The following is a 16,581-nucleotide window of genomic DNA, read 5'->3' on the forward strand; positions in this document are numbered from 1 at the left end:
TAGAGCAGCGCACAGAGCCCGTTACTATGCAGGTAGGGCCACTCCATAAGGAACAGATATGGTTCTATCTGATTAAGTCCCCTGATAACCCCATTATTTTGGGATACCCATGGTTATGCACCCATGACCCTATTATCTCTTGGAGTGAGGGGAAACTGCTGTCTTGGGGACAGCAGTGTCCCAAACACCTGGAGACGTCTTGTAACTCCACATCCATAGAGAGCCCTAATGCAGATCTGCCCCTGCAGCTTCCAAGGGAGTATGCAGATCTAGTGGCGGTGTTTAGCAAACACAAGGCTGCAGAACTGCCTCCTCATAGACCTTGGGATTGTGCTATAGATCTTTTTTCGGGCACTACACCCCCTAGGGGGCGGGTATACCCTCTTTCTCAACCTGAACATCAGGCAATGGAGGCTTATATAACGGAGGCACTAGAAGCCGGATTCATCCGGCCGTCTACCTCTCCAGCTTCCGCTGGCTTTTTCTTTGTTGAGAAAAAGGACGGGGGTTTGCGCCCCTGTATTGATTATCGGGGGCTAAATGCCATTACTGTGAAGTACCCGCACCCCTTGCCTCTTATCACGTCGGCCCTCGAACAGGTTTCCGGTGCTACCATCTTTACGAAACTGGACCTTAGGAGCGCATATAACCTGATTCGCGTTAGGGAAGGGGATGAGTGGAAGACCGCTTTTAGCACCGCCCTCGGCCATTATGAGTACCTGGTCATGCCTTTTGGCCTGGCGAATGCACCTTCCGTATTCCAGGCTTTTGTTAATGAAGTACTCAGAGAGCTAATTAATCGCTCAGTATTAGTGTATCTGGATGATATCCTGATCTTTTCTCGGTCCCGTGAGGAGCATATTGGACATGTCAGGGAGGTGTTGCAAAAGCTGGCAGCACATAAGCTGTACGTGAAAGGGGAGAAGTGCCAGTTCCATGTGCACTCTGTGGATTTCCTGGGGTACATCCTAACACCCAACGGGGTCACGATGGATCCACAGAAGGTCTCGGCAGTTCTGTCATGGCCCCAGCCAAAGACAGTAAAGGACCTGCAACGGTTCCTAGGTTTTGCGAATTTCTATAGGCGCTTCATAAGGAACTTCAGTTCCGTTGCAGCCCCGTTGACTGCTCTGTTAAAAGGAGCCCCTAGGCGCCTGACCTGGACTCCTGAGGCGAGTCAGGCCTTTGAAGACCTAAAGAAGCGTTTTACTTCTGCCCCAATCCTGAAGCACCCTGATCCCAAACTGCCCTTTATTGTGGAAGTTGATGCTTCTGAGGCCGGGGTAGGGGCAGTGCTCTCACAGCGCCAGGGAAGTCCCCTGAAGCTCTATCCATGTGCGTATTTCTCACACAAGATGTCGCCTACTGAACAGAATTATGATGTAGGAAACAGGGAGCTCTTAGCCATAAAGATGGCCTTAGAAGAGTGGAGACATTGGTTAGAGGGGGCTACGCACCCATTCTTAGTGTTAACTGATCACCGGAACCTGGAGTATCTGCAGAAGGCAAAGAGGCTCAATTCCAGACAGGCGCGGTGGGCCATGTTCTTCACCAGGTTCCGTTTCACGGTGACCTATCGCCCTGGCTCCAAGAACGGCAAGGCCGATGCCCTGTCCCGTTTGTTCGAGGTATCGCCTCAGCTCTCCCCACCAGACACCATCTTGTCCCCGACGCAGTTTGTGGCTCCTATCCGTTGGGCTTTATTGGACGATATCCAAGCAGCCCAACGTCAAGAACCCGGTCCCAACGAGCAGCCCCAAGACAAAGAATACGTCCCGTCCACTGTTCGGTCCGAGCTCCTACACTGGGCCCATGATGGTCCAAGTACAGGACACCCAGGGGTCAACCGAACCTTGAAGCTTCTCGCTGAACGCTTCTGGTGGCCATCCATGAGACAGGACGTACGAGACTTCGTCCTTGCCTGCACCACATGTGCCCAGGCCAAGGTCCCACGGCAGCTGCCAGCAGGGCTTTTAGAGCCACTCCCGATTCCCAACCGTCCATGGTCCCATATAGCGGTGGACTTTCTTACTGATCTTCCGTGTTCTGATGGAAACACCACCATATTGGTCGTCATAGATCGCTTTTCCAAGGCCTGTCGACTGATTCCTCTGAAAGGTCTACCTACAGCCCTGGAGACCGCGGAACTGCTGTTCCAACATGTCTTCCGGCTGTATGGCCTGCCAGAGGATGTCGTCTCGGACAGGGGACCCCAGTTCACCTCAAGGGTCTGGAAGGCCTTCTTTGCCCGCTTAGGAGTCTCAGTCAGCCTCTCCTCTGGTTATCATCCACAGTCTAATGGGCAAGTGGAACGCCTCAACCAGGAGGTTGGACGTTACCTGCGGAGTTACTGTGCTCAGAATCAAGCGGATTGGAGCAGATACCTCCCCTGGGCAGAGTACGCCCAGAACTCCCTGGTCCATTCGTCCACAAACTTAACTCCTTTCCAGTGTGTGCTCGGTTACCAGCCTCCGCTGTTCCCGTGGACGATGGAGACCAGTGGGTTGCCAGCTGTGGACGACTGGTACAAGAGGAGTGAGTCGGTGTGGGAATCCGCACATGTCCGTCTCCAGGAGGTGGTATCCAACCAAAAGGAGAAGGCCGACAAAAGGCGTAGGACTGTATTGTACCAGCCAGGGCAGAGAGTATGGTTGTCCACCCAGGATCTCAAACTGCATTTGCCCTCGAGGAAGCTTGCCCCCCGTTTCATCGGCCCCTTCAAGATCCTGAAGAGGATCAACCCGGTTTCTTACCGTCTTCAGTTGCCCTCGCATTATCGTATCTGTCCCACGTTTCATGTTTCGCGCCTCAAGCCCCATTGTGTTTCCGCCCTGCAGAGCCCAGCAGTCTCTCCACCTCCACCGTTGGATGTGGATGGTTCTCCTGCCTACTCCGTCAGGGCCCTCCTGGACTCCAAACGGAGACGGGGTACGCTGTACTATCTGGTCGACTGGGAGGGCTATGGGCCGGAGGAGCAGTCTTGGGTACCAGCACGGGACATCTTGGACCCAGCTCTTATTGAGGACTTCCATGAGTGTCATCCAGATCGGCCTGCTCCGCGACGGCGGGGGCGACCGCCTACCCGCCGGCGTTCTGCGGCTGGAGCCGCCCCTGGAGGGGGGGGTACTGTCACATCCCACGGGGTCACTGCCCCTCCTGGTCAGAGGCGGCGCCACTCAGTGCCGCTAGCTAACGCTTACCTATCACCTCACAGTCTCGTAGGACATGGAGGTATAAAAGGAGCCAGCGGAGCAGAACTAGTCGCGGATTCTTAATCAGCAGTTCTCTTGTGCTTCGTTGGCGATTGGTAGTCTCTTGTTCCCTCAGTTTGTTTCCTAGGTGTGCATGTTCCAGTCCCGAGTGCCCGTCCCGTCAGTTCCTGCCTCTTGTTCTTCAGTCCTGGTCCATCGTTCCTGTCCGGTATTTCGTCACGTCTCAGGGTTGCGGTCAGACTCACAGATTAGCGTTTCACTGTTCACCGTAGTTCCAACACCGTGTGTGTTTCCTGGTCTCGTGTTTCTTGTTTCACTTCCACCGAGTGTCTTACAATACTCACCGTACACGTCTAACCTCACACTGCACGTGAAGTCATTATATATTTCGTCTGTGTTTGGACGTAATAGCAACGCGCGTCCGTGTCGGACTCCCGTCCGGACGCTACACCCCCGAAATCCTTAAAGCTGTTAGCGTAGTAAAAGGTGGCTCTACCAAGTATTAAAGTGTAAGGAATTAATAATTATGTAAAGAGCGTATTTCGCCTTTTTTAGTTCATACTCTAGCATCCAAAAGAGTAGTAGTGCTGATCTCTATTTTACAACAAATGCTGTAAAACAGAAGTTTGCGAGAAAAGCCAGGTCAGCGGCCTGCCACTTCCTTCGCTCCTAGCCTTTTCTCTCCATCTCACCCAGTTGCATCTCACACTTTGTTTTATTCTGTCCTAGAAATCAGCAAGTGAGCTGTTTTGAACATTAAACGATGAGGTAAATCACCTTAGTTCGCCTAATGACAGAGAACAAGATACTTCTTTCCTAACTACCTTATTATCTGAGAAACTCACACACATCCTGCTCTTGGAAGCAGAGTCCAGCCTCCACACGCAGATGACTGCCTGCTCAATTCCCCTCAGTCAATATGCCACAGCTGGTATTGATTCGCATCAAAGAGGGCTGCCGGATGCTGCGAAGCTGCACGCTGCTGCGTTGGATGACCAGCAACACTCTGCAGCAATGCTTGATTACGCCGCTTTTCCTCCATGCCGACATGAAGCCTTGCCCACTGCTCTCTGGCTGTGACTTTCAGCTTGCCTGGGACTGTTTCATTTGTGTGTCTGGAGAGAACCTGGACACCAGCCACCAGTCAAAATAATTCAGGTCAAGTTGACTGACCTAGGGGCTCTGGAAAGCACGTGTAAGCATTTGTGCTCTTCTATTTACCCTCACAGTGGGGATGACAGCCTACTGGCCTCTTTAGTGTCTGGTTACTGTGGACAGGGACATGTTGTGTACCACCCTCCTGCCCCTCTTTGAATTAATGTGACAGAGGGAGGGCTCACTTCCCTTGAATGTGTCAGTCTTCATGTATCGTGTCTCATCTGGAGCTTAAATTCACTCATCCTGCTGTCTGTCTGCAAAAGTTAGGCTTTGAGTTAAGGTATCATGGCTAGATCTGATATAGATTTGAGTGTTATAGGGGTGGGCTGAGGAGTAGATTTTAAAGTCAGATACTCACCATCCTCTCAGTGCAAGTGTCACTTTTTAACCTTCAAAGGTTGTTTTCTCTGCAAACTAGACCATACTGATATTGTAATGATGCTGTACACACGCACATCTGAGGCCAGGTTGGTATTTTACGGGCAGAAGTGTAAATAAGTCCTCCGTGGAGGTCAGCTAAAGATATAAAGGCATCTGGGCAGCATTCTGCAAGCCTGCTGGAGTCCCTTCACTGCATGTTCACAACTTTTTTGCACACGCAGGTCACTTGCTCAGAGATCCAGTGGTCACCTCCTGATTTTCCGACCTCAGATTCCTTCGGTTTCTCATCTGCCTTTCTCGTGCCGCGCATTGCCATAGCAACTAAACCCAGGAGAATGAGCGCGGGAGCATGAAACACCCCCTGAAAAGCCAGACCAACAAAATGATGCACAAAGAATAAACTGATATATGTTGACCCATACGTATCTTAATAGAAGAAATGAGGCGCCATCAATAGGTCTGCATGGGAAATATTATTAATATGTCTATCTGTAATTCGTCTAGGGATTGAAATGTATGGGGGAAGTTTGGGAATTTTCATAGCAGCAAGTATTGTGCTAAAACACAATGTTTCTGCAATGTTTGGCTGACATGACCAAGTAACTGCATTAAACATTTCAATGTTAGCAAGAAATTACATCTGTGGTGTGGAAAGGGGGTCCACAGCGTACACAGGATGTGATTTTAAATGAATCCCCTGAAAGGTAAGAACTACCACTTGGAAATGTGAAAATGGGACCTGAATCCTTAAGGCTTTAACTGGAAGGGTCCACATGGGCACAGTTGAGCAGGTACAAATGCAGACAAATTGATGGTGCACATTCGACTGATCTACTTATCCAGCAGTCTGACCGTGGTAGCATTGCCATGGAGCTCTACACTGAAAGGGAGAGCACAGATGTATTAAAGAGCAGTGCCACTGCACAACTGACAGGGGATCAACAAGCTGGCTAGTGTGTGATGAGAGGCCCAGGGAGGGGAGGGGAGGGGAGGGGAGGGGATGGGAGGGGATGGGAGGGACCCTCAGGGACAGGAGATCAGTATCCCACTTGTCCTCTCCTCCTGTCTACTCCTTTGATGAGATGCAAGCAAAAATGTTAATTTTTAAAATGTAATAACTATTTTATTGGAGATTTCCGTGTCAGACTTAGACATGAAATTATGCTGTCCAGAACAGGAACATTAAAGTGCATTTCATAGTGTATTTTGTACATATTTCTTGAATATGATAAGGAAATTAATGCTCCGGTACTGTTTAAACAGCTTTTGTAAAAGTTCTGCGTTCTGACAGTAATGACTGTGCTGTCAGGCCAAGTGATGCTTAAGAGAACACCAAGATATCCAGCTATAATGAGCTGTAATCATCCCTCAAGCAGAGCAGATCCATTACCTGCCATTGTAAGTTCTGACTGAATTTTTCCATAAACAAATAGAAACTCAAGCTCTTGCGAAAGTTTAAAACGAGGACTGAGAGTTGGAAATGTTGAGGACAGGAGATGGAATGACTGGGATTTTGTTGCTTTTAAGCACTGCTTGCCATGCACTTCTGGGTTTAATAACATGTACTTTTGCTCTTCTCCGCAGCATAGTTACAATTACAACGGGGCAACAGGGTCTTTACGACGGGTGAAGATAGGGGAAAAGTCAAGGAAGGGCAAACATGGAGAGTCTCAGAAAAATGCAAAAATTCCAAGCAAGAGAGAGGAAGACAAGAGGAGCGAAGGGTTAAAACAAAGGCATTGCCTGGGTGGGTGCTGCCGACTAATACAGGCAGGGGAAGAGAAAGAAAGAGGGAGAGGGAGGAGAGTGTAGCAGGGGGTCGGGGGGGTCGGGGGGGGCGGGGGGAGCTTTTCCCTAGGAATGATATGAATGTGACTCTTGATGTTCACATTCCTCACAGGCAAATCATACAACTTGGGGCCAAAAATTCGGTCCGGGCTTTTTTCTTCATCTGGTTTTCAGATCTCTGCAGACGTTGCAGAAAAGCCCCGTGAGTCACTTTGCATTCGGAGTTATGGGAAGTAATTCGGGGGGGGTGGGTGGGAGAAGGCCCAGGGATTAGTATAAAAATATCAGCCGCCGCTAAACAGAAAGCAGTCTCCAGTTGCACCGCACACTTGTACTTTAGGCTATTTTTGCTGCATTTTCCATTGTGTGCAAGCGGGACAACATTCTGCCTTATAAGCCAATGGTCGCAACAGTTTGGGATTGTAATATCGTGAAATAAAGAGACAAGCTCCGTCCCTTCTGCCAGTGATGTCATCAGTCAAATGACAAGGCTGACAGCGGAGGGTAAGTTTGCGCTGAGCAATTTCCATCTTCCTGGTGCTCGGAGGCCCCCGGAATGATTAAAGCCAGGCTTTCAGAAAACTGATCCACAAGAAAGAAATATTTTCAGGGTGGAAATCACCAACTCATGCAATGAGAGTTGTAGCAACAAATGACAAATCCCTTTTCTCGAGCCTACGATGCCAGGAGCAATTTCATCACGCTGGGTGTCTGAAATTAACATTATTGATACGCATTACAACTAAGTGCTGCAAGCAGATGGTGTTCAAGACCTAAGGCACCGGGGCATTCCAGCAAGGCACTCGAGTAGGACACTCCGGTAGGACGCTCCAGCTCCACGCTTCCAGGAGTTTGTTCTTGTGCTGTTTCACCGTACCAGCAGTAACCCAGCACGTGTCTGAAACAGCCCCAGGATGGACAGCTATGCTCAGGTATCAGCAACGGCGCAACACAGACACACATGGTAGACGGAGGAAAGGGGGAAAGAAAATGAGAAAAACAGAGTGGGCCAGGCGGCTGAAAGGAAAGATGAGGATGAGTTGCAGGGAGGCTGAGAGGTGAAAGGAGAGAGAGGTGATCTCAGTTTTGGATCTCAAAGCATGACCAGCTGCCACGGGGCTCAAGGGGATCAGAGGTCAATACGGGTCACCAGAGGTTCGGCAAAATTCCAGAGCGGACTTACAGAGTCATTGTTCACCTAAAAAGCATGTTTTCAGGCTGGCATTAACTTACATATTGTAATCAAGAAAGCACAACAACAGGGTGAAGAGGAAAATATTGCATCCACTGTAAACTGGATGGAATTATTATGATGTTTGTTTGTGTGGCACAGCGACCTAGAGCTATTACCATTTCAGCTCCCAGTAGTCGACCAAGCGGCAATAAGTAATTATAGAAGGAGCTAATGAAGAATTGCATTTTTCTCTTCCTTTGTCTCATTCCCAAATGACTGTGTTTCCTGTAATACCTTGTTAAGTGTTTTTATTCCTCTTTCACACAGTTACCGGTCAGCGGTTAACTCTACGCACCGTGCCCTGAAGGACAGCTGGTGAGCACACACTGCGTGCCCTGAGTGTCAAAATGACAGCGCACAGCTCGCACATGAGCCGTGGCTTGAGCTACAGGACTCGGCCTGCATTCCAAATGAGCTTCTGTACCTGCTAAGCTGCGTGAGCAAAGTTGATGGGTTCAGTTCAGTAAGGCAGTTGTGGTTGTATTTTGCAAAAGCACATTTTCAGCACAAAATTTGTGAAATTCTTTCAGTTTCGCCAAGGTTTTCCATGCCATCTTTATCACACACACACTACCGGAAGCTGCTTGTCCTGAGTGGGGTCACGGCGAACCGGAGTCTAACCCTGCAACGTAGGGCGCAGGGCTGGAGGAGGAGGGGACACACCCAGGACGGGATGCCAGTCCGTCGCAAGGCACCCCAAGCGGGACTCAAACCCCAGACCCACCCCATAGCAGAACCCGGTCAAACCCGCCCATCGCGCCCCCCCAATTGTTATCCGGTTCACCAAAAACTTCCCATAAATGTGATGGCTGGAATGCACGATTATCTTTTAATTTAATATTTTCTGTTTTAATTCCTTCTATTCCCTGACCTAAATCCAGGGGAGTCATTTTCTGGTCTGGCCATTTCTGCAAGCTAGGTGTTAGGAACATCACTAGGCCACGTTGTGACACACTGAAATTTGAACGTCTCAACGGCCGGCACGATGGCACAGCAAGCTTTTGTCTCACAGAGCCTGGGTGATGGAGATGGATGTGGGTTTGATCGCCACTCAGCCTGTGTGGAGTTTGCATGTCCTATCTTTGTTTGGGCAGCTTTCTTCCAGGTGTTCTGGTTTCCTCTCACAGTCCAAAGACACACATTCAGCTGGATTGAGGGCTCTAAAATCACCCAGAGTGTGTGAGTCAAAGAGAGGAAATGTGTTTCACCAGTATATTGATGAGTAACTCATTGTAATTAGTGTATCTAGCGCCGTAAGTCGCCTTGGGGGTACAGGATTTGGGTTGATACTACTAAACAGAGTTTTTCTCCAAAGTGACTTCCAATTACCTGCTAAATGTGATTGTTCTGATTCTTTTAATATTGCAGTGAGATAGTATCAACACATCTCTATGATCACATGCCTACTATATTTATAGTTATTCATTTAGCTGATGCTTTTCATCAAGACAGCTTACAAAGTCAAGTTATTACAAGCTCATGATTATTTACCCATTTATAGAACTAGGCAGTTTTACCAGAGCAAGTACCTTGCTCAAGAGTACTAGAGCTGGTGGAGAGATTGAACTTGCAACATATAGATCCAGAGACAGTAGCTCAAACCACTACACTACCAGCTGCCTCTGTCCTAGCTCTCCTACTGTATGAACGCAAGTCTTTTTAGAATTAGATACAAAGAGACAGAAACACAGGTGAGTGGGGAACCTACTTAAGAAATGTACCATCTTACAGCATTCACGCAAGAGTATCATCAGTCGCCCACTTAATTCACACCTACACTTAATGTTCGGGGCTGAGCTCTCCAGAATGATCTCATTCTTGGTTCCCATAATCTGTTGTGCAGAGATAAGACTGTTCTGAATGTTCTGATTTATGAAATCCAATTTGCACAAGAAACTAAACATAGGGTTGGAGTGGCATTAGCTCAGCTCAGCGTGTGTGTATTGTAAAACAGGAGTAAACAGCAGATCAGAAAAGTGTGGTACTGCTCTACAGAGCTGCATCGCAGCAGATCGGAGCAGTGACCCTGTTCCATCTCCCCCAACATATACACACAAGCACTCTACTCTGATTGGCCAAAATATCTGCTGAGGGAGACACTTGTTTGACACCACCAGACAGCATAGCAAGTCCCACTATTGTATATCTACAAGGGAATGTTGTATTGAAGTGCAGAAGATAACCACGTTCACCTTGCCTGCTACACCAGGGTCACCCACACTTTGCTTCAAGTGCTTCATTTGTTTTAGTTAAAGGATGCCCTTACCCCATCGCTCTCTCCTACTCGTACCCCATTCATTATCCAGCTCTGTTCTGGGTAGCCCTAAAGTATAACAGAACAACAGCACAAGGACAGCTTTATGTATGCTGATACAGAGGTGTTTCACCATTGCTCTTTCCACCTGACTCAGACCCATATTTCTCCCTATACAGGTTCCATACTTCTTGGTTCTGCATGGATCCAAAACTCATGCCTGGGGGAAATGGTCATGATGCTGACCATAATGCCTCAACGCATCCTCTTCACAGTGAAAGGTAGAAAGGCACAGAGCTCTGCCACACGCATAGACTGTCTGAAACCACTTGTCCCATGCAGGGAGCCAGAGTCTAACCCAGCAACACAGGGTGTGAGGCTGGAGGGGACACACCCAGGACAGGATGCCCATCCATCACAAGGCACCCCAAGCAGGACTTGAACCCCAGACCCACTGGAGAGCAAGAGCCGGTCAAGCCCCCTGCGCCACCACACCCCCTTGCGGAGCACTAGCTTTTGTCTAACCTTAACCCCTTTTCAACTGCAGAGACAATGTCAATCTAGGACAAGACCCACACTTGTACATCACCTATAAAGCTGCAAGTCAGATGGAATGAAGATGAGGGGGTCAGTGTGACAGGCAGAGCAGGGAGTAGACTGGGGCAAAATGGGACCAAACTGGCACAGTAAGATCATATTGCACACAACAATACAAACCATATTTAAATAACCACTCTTTCAAACTGTCCTTTGGCCATCACGCTGCCCTCATGAGAAAAGGCGGAATTGGACTTAGCAGATTAAACTCTTACAAACGCAGTGTCTAGTACAGATATAATCCCTGGCAACATACTGTAATTCACATGTGTTCAGCTAGCAGGAGAAAAAAGAGAGCTGGAGAGCAGAGTCATTCCCTGAGCTCAGTCATGTATGCAAACGTTGAGTTGAGAAGCACAGCATGAAGTGATCATTGAGTTATTATCAAACACCATGTTGATATAGTACATCTTACATTTCAAGCCCTTTGCCGTTCACTTGTTTTGCAGTGAAATCTCCATTCCTGCAATGCATTCATTACTGTGTTTTAGGGCCTCGGTTCAGAACTGGTCCTGGCATCATAAGTGGGCAGTAGCTTTACTGAAAATGATGAAGATTCATCTGGCTCTTCTTGCTGCATGTAAACACACACCATTGACAAGGTTTTAGATTCTCAATTCTCCTGTTTCCCCTACCTTGGCTGAGAATTGGAATTGAATTTTTGTTGTATCAGAAGACAGCCTGATGAAAATGCAGATTTTAACTATAGTGTTTAAATGGTTTTCTCACAGTACACTTTAGTCTGTGCTTCAATCTTGCTTTGCTTCTTTCTGGAGAAGTACAGGTTTGGTAATGCAAAGCGATTTTATTGTAACTCTCCTGCACAGTTTGATTCAGATGTTCCGCATTATGGGGCATGTCCTGAAGCCACTTCTTCAGTGCTGTCTATGGCTGAGTGCAGCCTTCTTAGTTTGCCCCAGAGAGCTAGAATTACAATGGCTGTTCTTTCAGATTTAGCATTGTAATATGAGACAAAGGCATGTTAATCGGTTGATGTTGCATTTATATATTGTCAGTATTGTGCTGTACTTTGCAACTTGGATATTTCAGTTACGACGGCACTGGGTGTTTATTTCTCCCTAAACGAAGACCTCAAATGTGCGCACAGTTGTCAAAGGAAGGGTGTCAGATTGGAGAAGTGTCTCGATGGGCCAGCAGTTCACACACATACTGTGGAGTGTCTGCGCAAGACAACTGTCTGGTTCAAAGTTAATCACACGCATCGTGAACTGTCTGCCCTACTGGTTTCAATACGAGTAAGATATCTAAAAACGAGTCAAAGATGGGTCAGTTTTCACATCTAAGACTGTTTTCTGTTTCCTGTATTCTACTAAGATACCATCAAACACAATGGTTATGGCTTTGCACTTTTAATATTTAATAAACCCTGCACACAGGTGAATTAAGGACTGTTTTTCTTTCAGCTGCAGTATACCACCACCTATAATCTTTATGAATCTGTAGATTACTGATTCTTGCAAGTAAACTTGCATTAGCTGAGAATAATTGCACTTAATGGGAGTTTAAAGTCATCCTTTACTTGTTAGTCAGTAAATACTGTGTATAAAAGGGGCTATTACAGATCAAAGTTTTGGCTAATTCATAATAAGCAAAATGAAGAAATTAAATGAAATAAAAGATGAAAGTGTAAAAGTTTCAGAATATGAAAAATCTTATAAAATGGTGAGTGATGGTTTCTTACACCCATCCCTCTCTGACCCCAAACACCTAGTGAAGTGAAGACTGGAACCTAGACTTCCTACCGTGCTTAACTCTTTAAAGTTCACTCTTGCACCATAAGTCTTCTCACTAGCTTGTGTGTGTGTGTGTGTGTGTGTGTGTGTGTGTGAGAGAGAGAGAGAGAGAGAGAGAGAGAGAGAGAGAGAGAGAGAGAGGGAGACATGGGTCTACCATCAGGTAAGAGGACGCTTTTGAGGTGAAAGACGAAACAATAGTTTTCAGCCAGCTGATGACAGCAGGCCGTTGACAGTTACTCCCAGTGCTGTTCACATTGCTTGCTGTTTCTCAACAGTGGTTTGAGGTTTGCCTGGACGTCAGTCAGCTAAAGGCTTCACTTGCATAACAACCGACTTCTCACCTGTAAACATACGGTCAGCTCTTCGTTTCCTGTGTGATCGACTTCTCTAAAAAATTAGATCATGGTCCAGCAGCAACAGTTATTTTTCTTGTTGCTGCCTTAAGAAGAAGAAAGCATATCTTGTCTAGTTACTGTTTGTTTTCAGGCCCCAGGCCGGGGTTTTGTCTCAAGAGCCGGACCCTGGCAAGAGAAAATAGGTGAAAGGTACAAAAAACAAGCAAGCATCTCAGAGGATGGAGTGGATTCCAGGGAAAGAATGGAAGACATAGGTCAGCTGTTGTCCTGCACATGGGGTGTACACATCTTTCTGCACACAATGTTTTCCCAACAACTGATGCTATAGTTCATGGCATAAATTTGCCCTCTTACTTTGAACACTACATGTATAGTAAAAGCTACCGCAAACCATGCGGAATCCAAGAAAAGTGAAAAATTGCAAAGAAAGAACAGCAGATAAATTGAAAACAACAACAGTCAATGGAGCCAATTTTCAGTCCTCCGCAGTACATTTCTGTGCTTGTTGGAAACTTCATGATGAAGCTCATGAAGACATACTGGACCGCATTCACCTCAGCCAAGATGGAATCGGTACAGCCGTGTGAGGGAAGACAGAGGAAATGAGTGCAACTCGTGTCAAAAGAAAAGGACCGGTGTGGTCTGTAGTTAAACAATGCACAGTACATGTAGTAACATCATGGTACACTAAATCGAACAAAGAGATCCTCAGACCAGAAGACATTAGCCATTGTGCTGAGCTAGAATGAAATGATCTGTTATGCTGTGCTGAACAACCTGCAAAGGCTGGAAAACTGATGTCTAAACAGCAGAAGAAAGAAATCTTCACCAGTGTCACTGACCATATGAATTGTGTATTATTTAAGTAGGGACACAACAATATTAAAGCACCAGTAACTGTAAAATCCTTACATATGTAGAAAATATGCAACAAGTCACATAGATTTGTAAAAATATCAAATCATCACTACTAAAGTGCATGTTAAGAAAACTGTTAGATGTCTCAATTCAATGCGTCGGTGTTCATATCTGCTCAACACTCCATTAGTATGTACTGTATTAAATGTACTGTCCACAGAACGTAGACATCAGTGTGTAATTTGTATTCTGTCAACACCGTTGTTTCACCTTTGTCAGAGAGAAGCTCTGGTTAAGAATCAGTCATTCAGCAAGAAGCGGAAGCCCTGACTGTGTATGTGTGTGTATTTAAGCACGTGTGTGTGTGTTTGTGTGATTTCTAAGAGCTCAGTAAAGTTCCAGATGTAGGGAATTAGTGTTAAAATTACCGTCTATCTATTTAGTACCATTATTTTTGTATACATACCCCACATTGCATCGCTGCTGCTGTGCCTCATCACCCCAATTTTGTATAACTGGCTAAAACCCTGAAATGGACTTCTTCGGGGTGGGGTTGGAGGGGGGGGGTTGCTTTAAGCCTGTCTTTTTGGGGAAAGGAATTTTCTGTATGACTCAGTGCTTCAGTGTTTCCATGATCCACAGGCTGCACATACCTAGACAAAGGCACACTTCCAGATGTGTACATAACAGTTGCAAGGTTTTGGTCACACACACACACACACACACACACACACACACACACACTGGTGTTGCTGGCCACACTTAGCCTGTATTTGTTTTTAAATGTGCAGTGATAGCGGTGTCAGCCGTCACCATCCTTTCCTCCTCTGCGCTTGGATTTTTAGAAAGTGCATTAAGGGGGAACACCGCGGGACTGGGTTGGCAACAAAACATCTGTTGCTCATGCTGGGGAAAAGCTTTCAGGAGCACGAGGCAGAGAGGGAGAGGGAAGGAGAGTGGGTTCGGAGACCCAGACCAAGGCATCACGACGAGGGACGCGTGGACACAGGGTGGCTGGGCCTTTCTCTGTGATGAAGCTTGAGAGAAATAGACTGACACGTAGAAAAGAAGAGGGAGAAGGAAGCCTCTGTCTGCAACCGGGCGTGGAGGAGAAGAGCGATGCTGTTGTTGCTCGTTCTACCGGTAGGCAGTAGAAGGATGAAAGTGGAGGATGAAAGAAGATCACTGACCTCTGACCCTGGCATAGCAGCAGCCGCACTTTGCCAGTACTTTTCTGAACAGGTGCTGGCAGGCGCAGCCCCGGTGATGGTGGCCCCCCTTCATGGTGAACCCCTGTCGCTAGTCACCGGACTGTCGGTGGCGGTCATGGCACGGCACGCGTGCACAAACGCACGCACATACCACCGATATCCTAGTGATATAGCCAAAGAGAAAAGAAATCGGAAAAAAACCCGGCGAAAAGCACGCTTCACAGTCCGAGAATGAACAGCCCGAAAAAAAAAAAAAAATATGGGTGGGCTCAAAAAACAGTCCGCTGTTCCTCAGGATCTCATTTTTGAGAGGAGGCAGAGGTAGAGAGGGGAAGAGGTTGGAGGCAGTCCTTAGCTCTCTTTCTCTGTGCGTTCCTTCCCTGACTCTGGGCAAATAACGGCTATCAGTCTGGTTGAGAGCGCGAGAGAGAGAGAGAGAGAGAGAGAGAGAGAGAGAGAGAGAGAGAGAGCAAGAAGGGGAGGTGGCGAGGAAGGTGGAGTCTGCAGCTATGTTGGCTCTTCCAGGATAAACTCCCCCCCCCTTCTTGTTTTTTCCTCCCTCTGTTCTGTACCCTTTATTTCTGAGCTCTCCGCTGTATCTCATGTTTCTTCTCTCTTTCCTGTTGTTGGGCTTCCACATTCATCTCACATCAGCCTCTTCCCCCACTCCCCCCATTTTCTCTTCTCCTTCCTGCAAGCTCTCTCCGTGCCGCGAGATGCGAGCTCCCCCGTCAGCGTGCGCACGGACCCCCTCCGAAACTCCACGCTGCCAAGCGGTTTAAATGGTACTCGGCCTTCTGGCGGCACAGAGAGGTGGGCGAGGACACAAACAGGCTTCGGTTTACGGACACAACACCAGACCGGCAGACCCTGGTGTGCAGCGCACGCTCAGCTCACCTTCGCAAATCCGTCTTATGTCCTTGAGGTGTAAAAGCTGCAAAAGACAGATTTTCGTGCAGGTCAATTAGCATATTTTTTCAAACGGTAATTGGACTGTCAACTCGCACTTCACAGTCAGTGCTTTTCACTTGCGGTGTGTTTTGCTCCGTCCGAAAATTTCCTAAAAAATCTGAAGCTTAGCCATTGTGACTTTTTTAAACAGGCAGACGAAGCCGGGGTTCAGAGAAGAAGCAAACAAAAATGAAGTGGGGGGAAAAAAAAAAGGAAAAAAGTTGGAAAAAATCCAAGATAAACTGGAGTTAGTGATGGGGGATGTGTGGAGCAAGGAGTGCCAATGAGTAAAGTGTTACTATACATATACACACATTTACCTGACACTTTTCTCCAGGGAAGCTTACAACTTTCTACAGCTGGGTAAGTTTACAAGAGCAACTTAAGGTAAGTACTTTGCTCAAGGGTACCGCAGCTGGAGGTAAGACCAGAACCTGCAACCTTTGGCTCCCAAGGGAGCAGCTCCAACCACTATCCTACCAGCTGCCCCCGGCCACAGCCTGCCCTCGGAAGGACAGGCATTCCTTATTGCTTTGGATGGCGTCTGTCCCACCAGGCAGCTACCCACAGACACTGTGCCCATTACCCTGCATGACTGATGTATTTAATATTGCCTTAACCCTGGAGCAGAGACCTCATTTTAGGACACTTCTCTTTACTAATGCACTATGATTTAATGTGAATAATGAATTTGCCCGCTTTTCCTTGCCGGTGCACTTAGCGTATTGCATTTTGCCACAACGGCCGTGTGAAATATAAAAGGTAAATGGAAATTCTGCTGGAGGAAGCACAACGCAACAGACAAGAGGCCATGGATCCTCTGC

The 16,581-nt window shown here is 47.4% G+C and overlaps 1 protein-coding gene across 3 annotated transcripts in view; it reads right to left on the reverse strand.

Annotated features, from left to right (window-relative positions):
• Positions 1-15,214, reverse strand: part of arhgef25b (Rho guanine nucleotide exchange factor (GEF) 25b) — a 49,555-nt gene extending 34,341 nt beyond the window's left edge. For 2 of the 3 annotated variants that reach the window (XM_018725978.2, XM_018725980.2), the window contains exon 1: positions 14,786-15,214. In XM_018725978.2, coding sequence (XP_018581494.2) covers positions 14,786-14,879 — 94 coding nt within the window. In that variant the 5' untranslated portion in view covers positions 14,880-15,214. Of the gene's footprint in view, positions 1-14,061; positions 14,120-14,785 lie in introns of those variants that run through there. The other variant, XM_018725979.2, reaches the window with a different exon arrangement.
• Between the last annotated feature and the right edge of the window lie 1,367 nt (positions 15,215-16,581).

This window comes from Scleropages formosus, chromosome 22 (assembly GCF_900964775.1).
Source record: "Scleropages formosus chromosome 22, fSclFor1.1, whole genome shotgun sequence".
Taxonomy (NCBI): Eukaryota; Metazoa; Chordata; class Actinopteri; order Osteoglossiformes; family Osteoglossidae; genus Scleropages; species Scleropages formosus.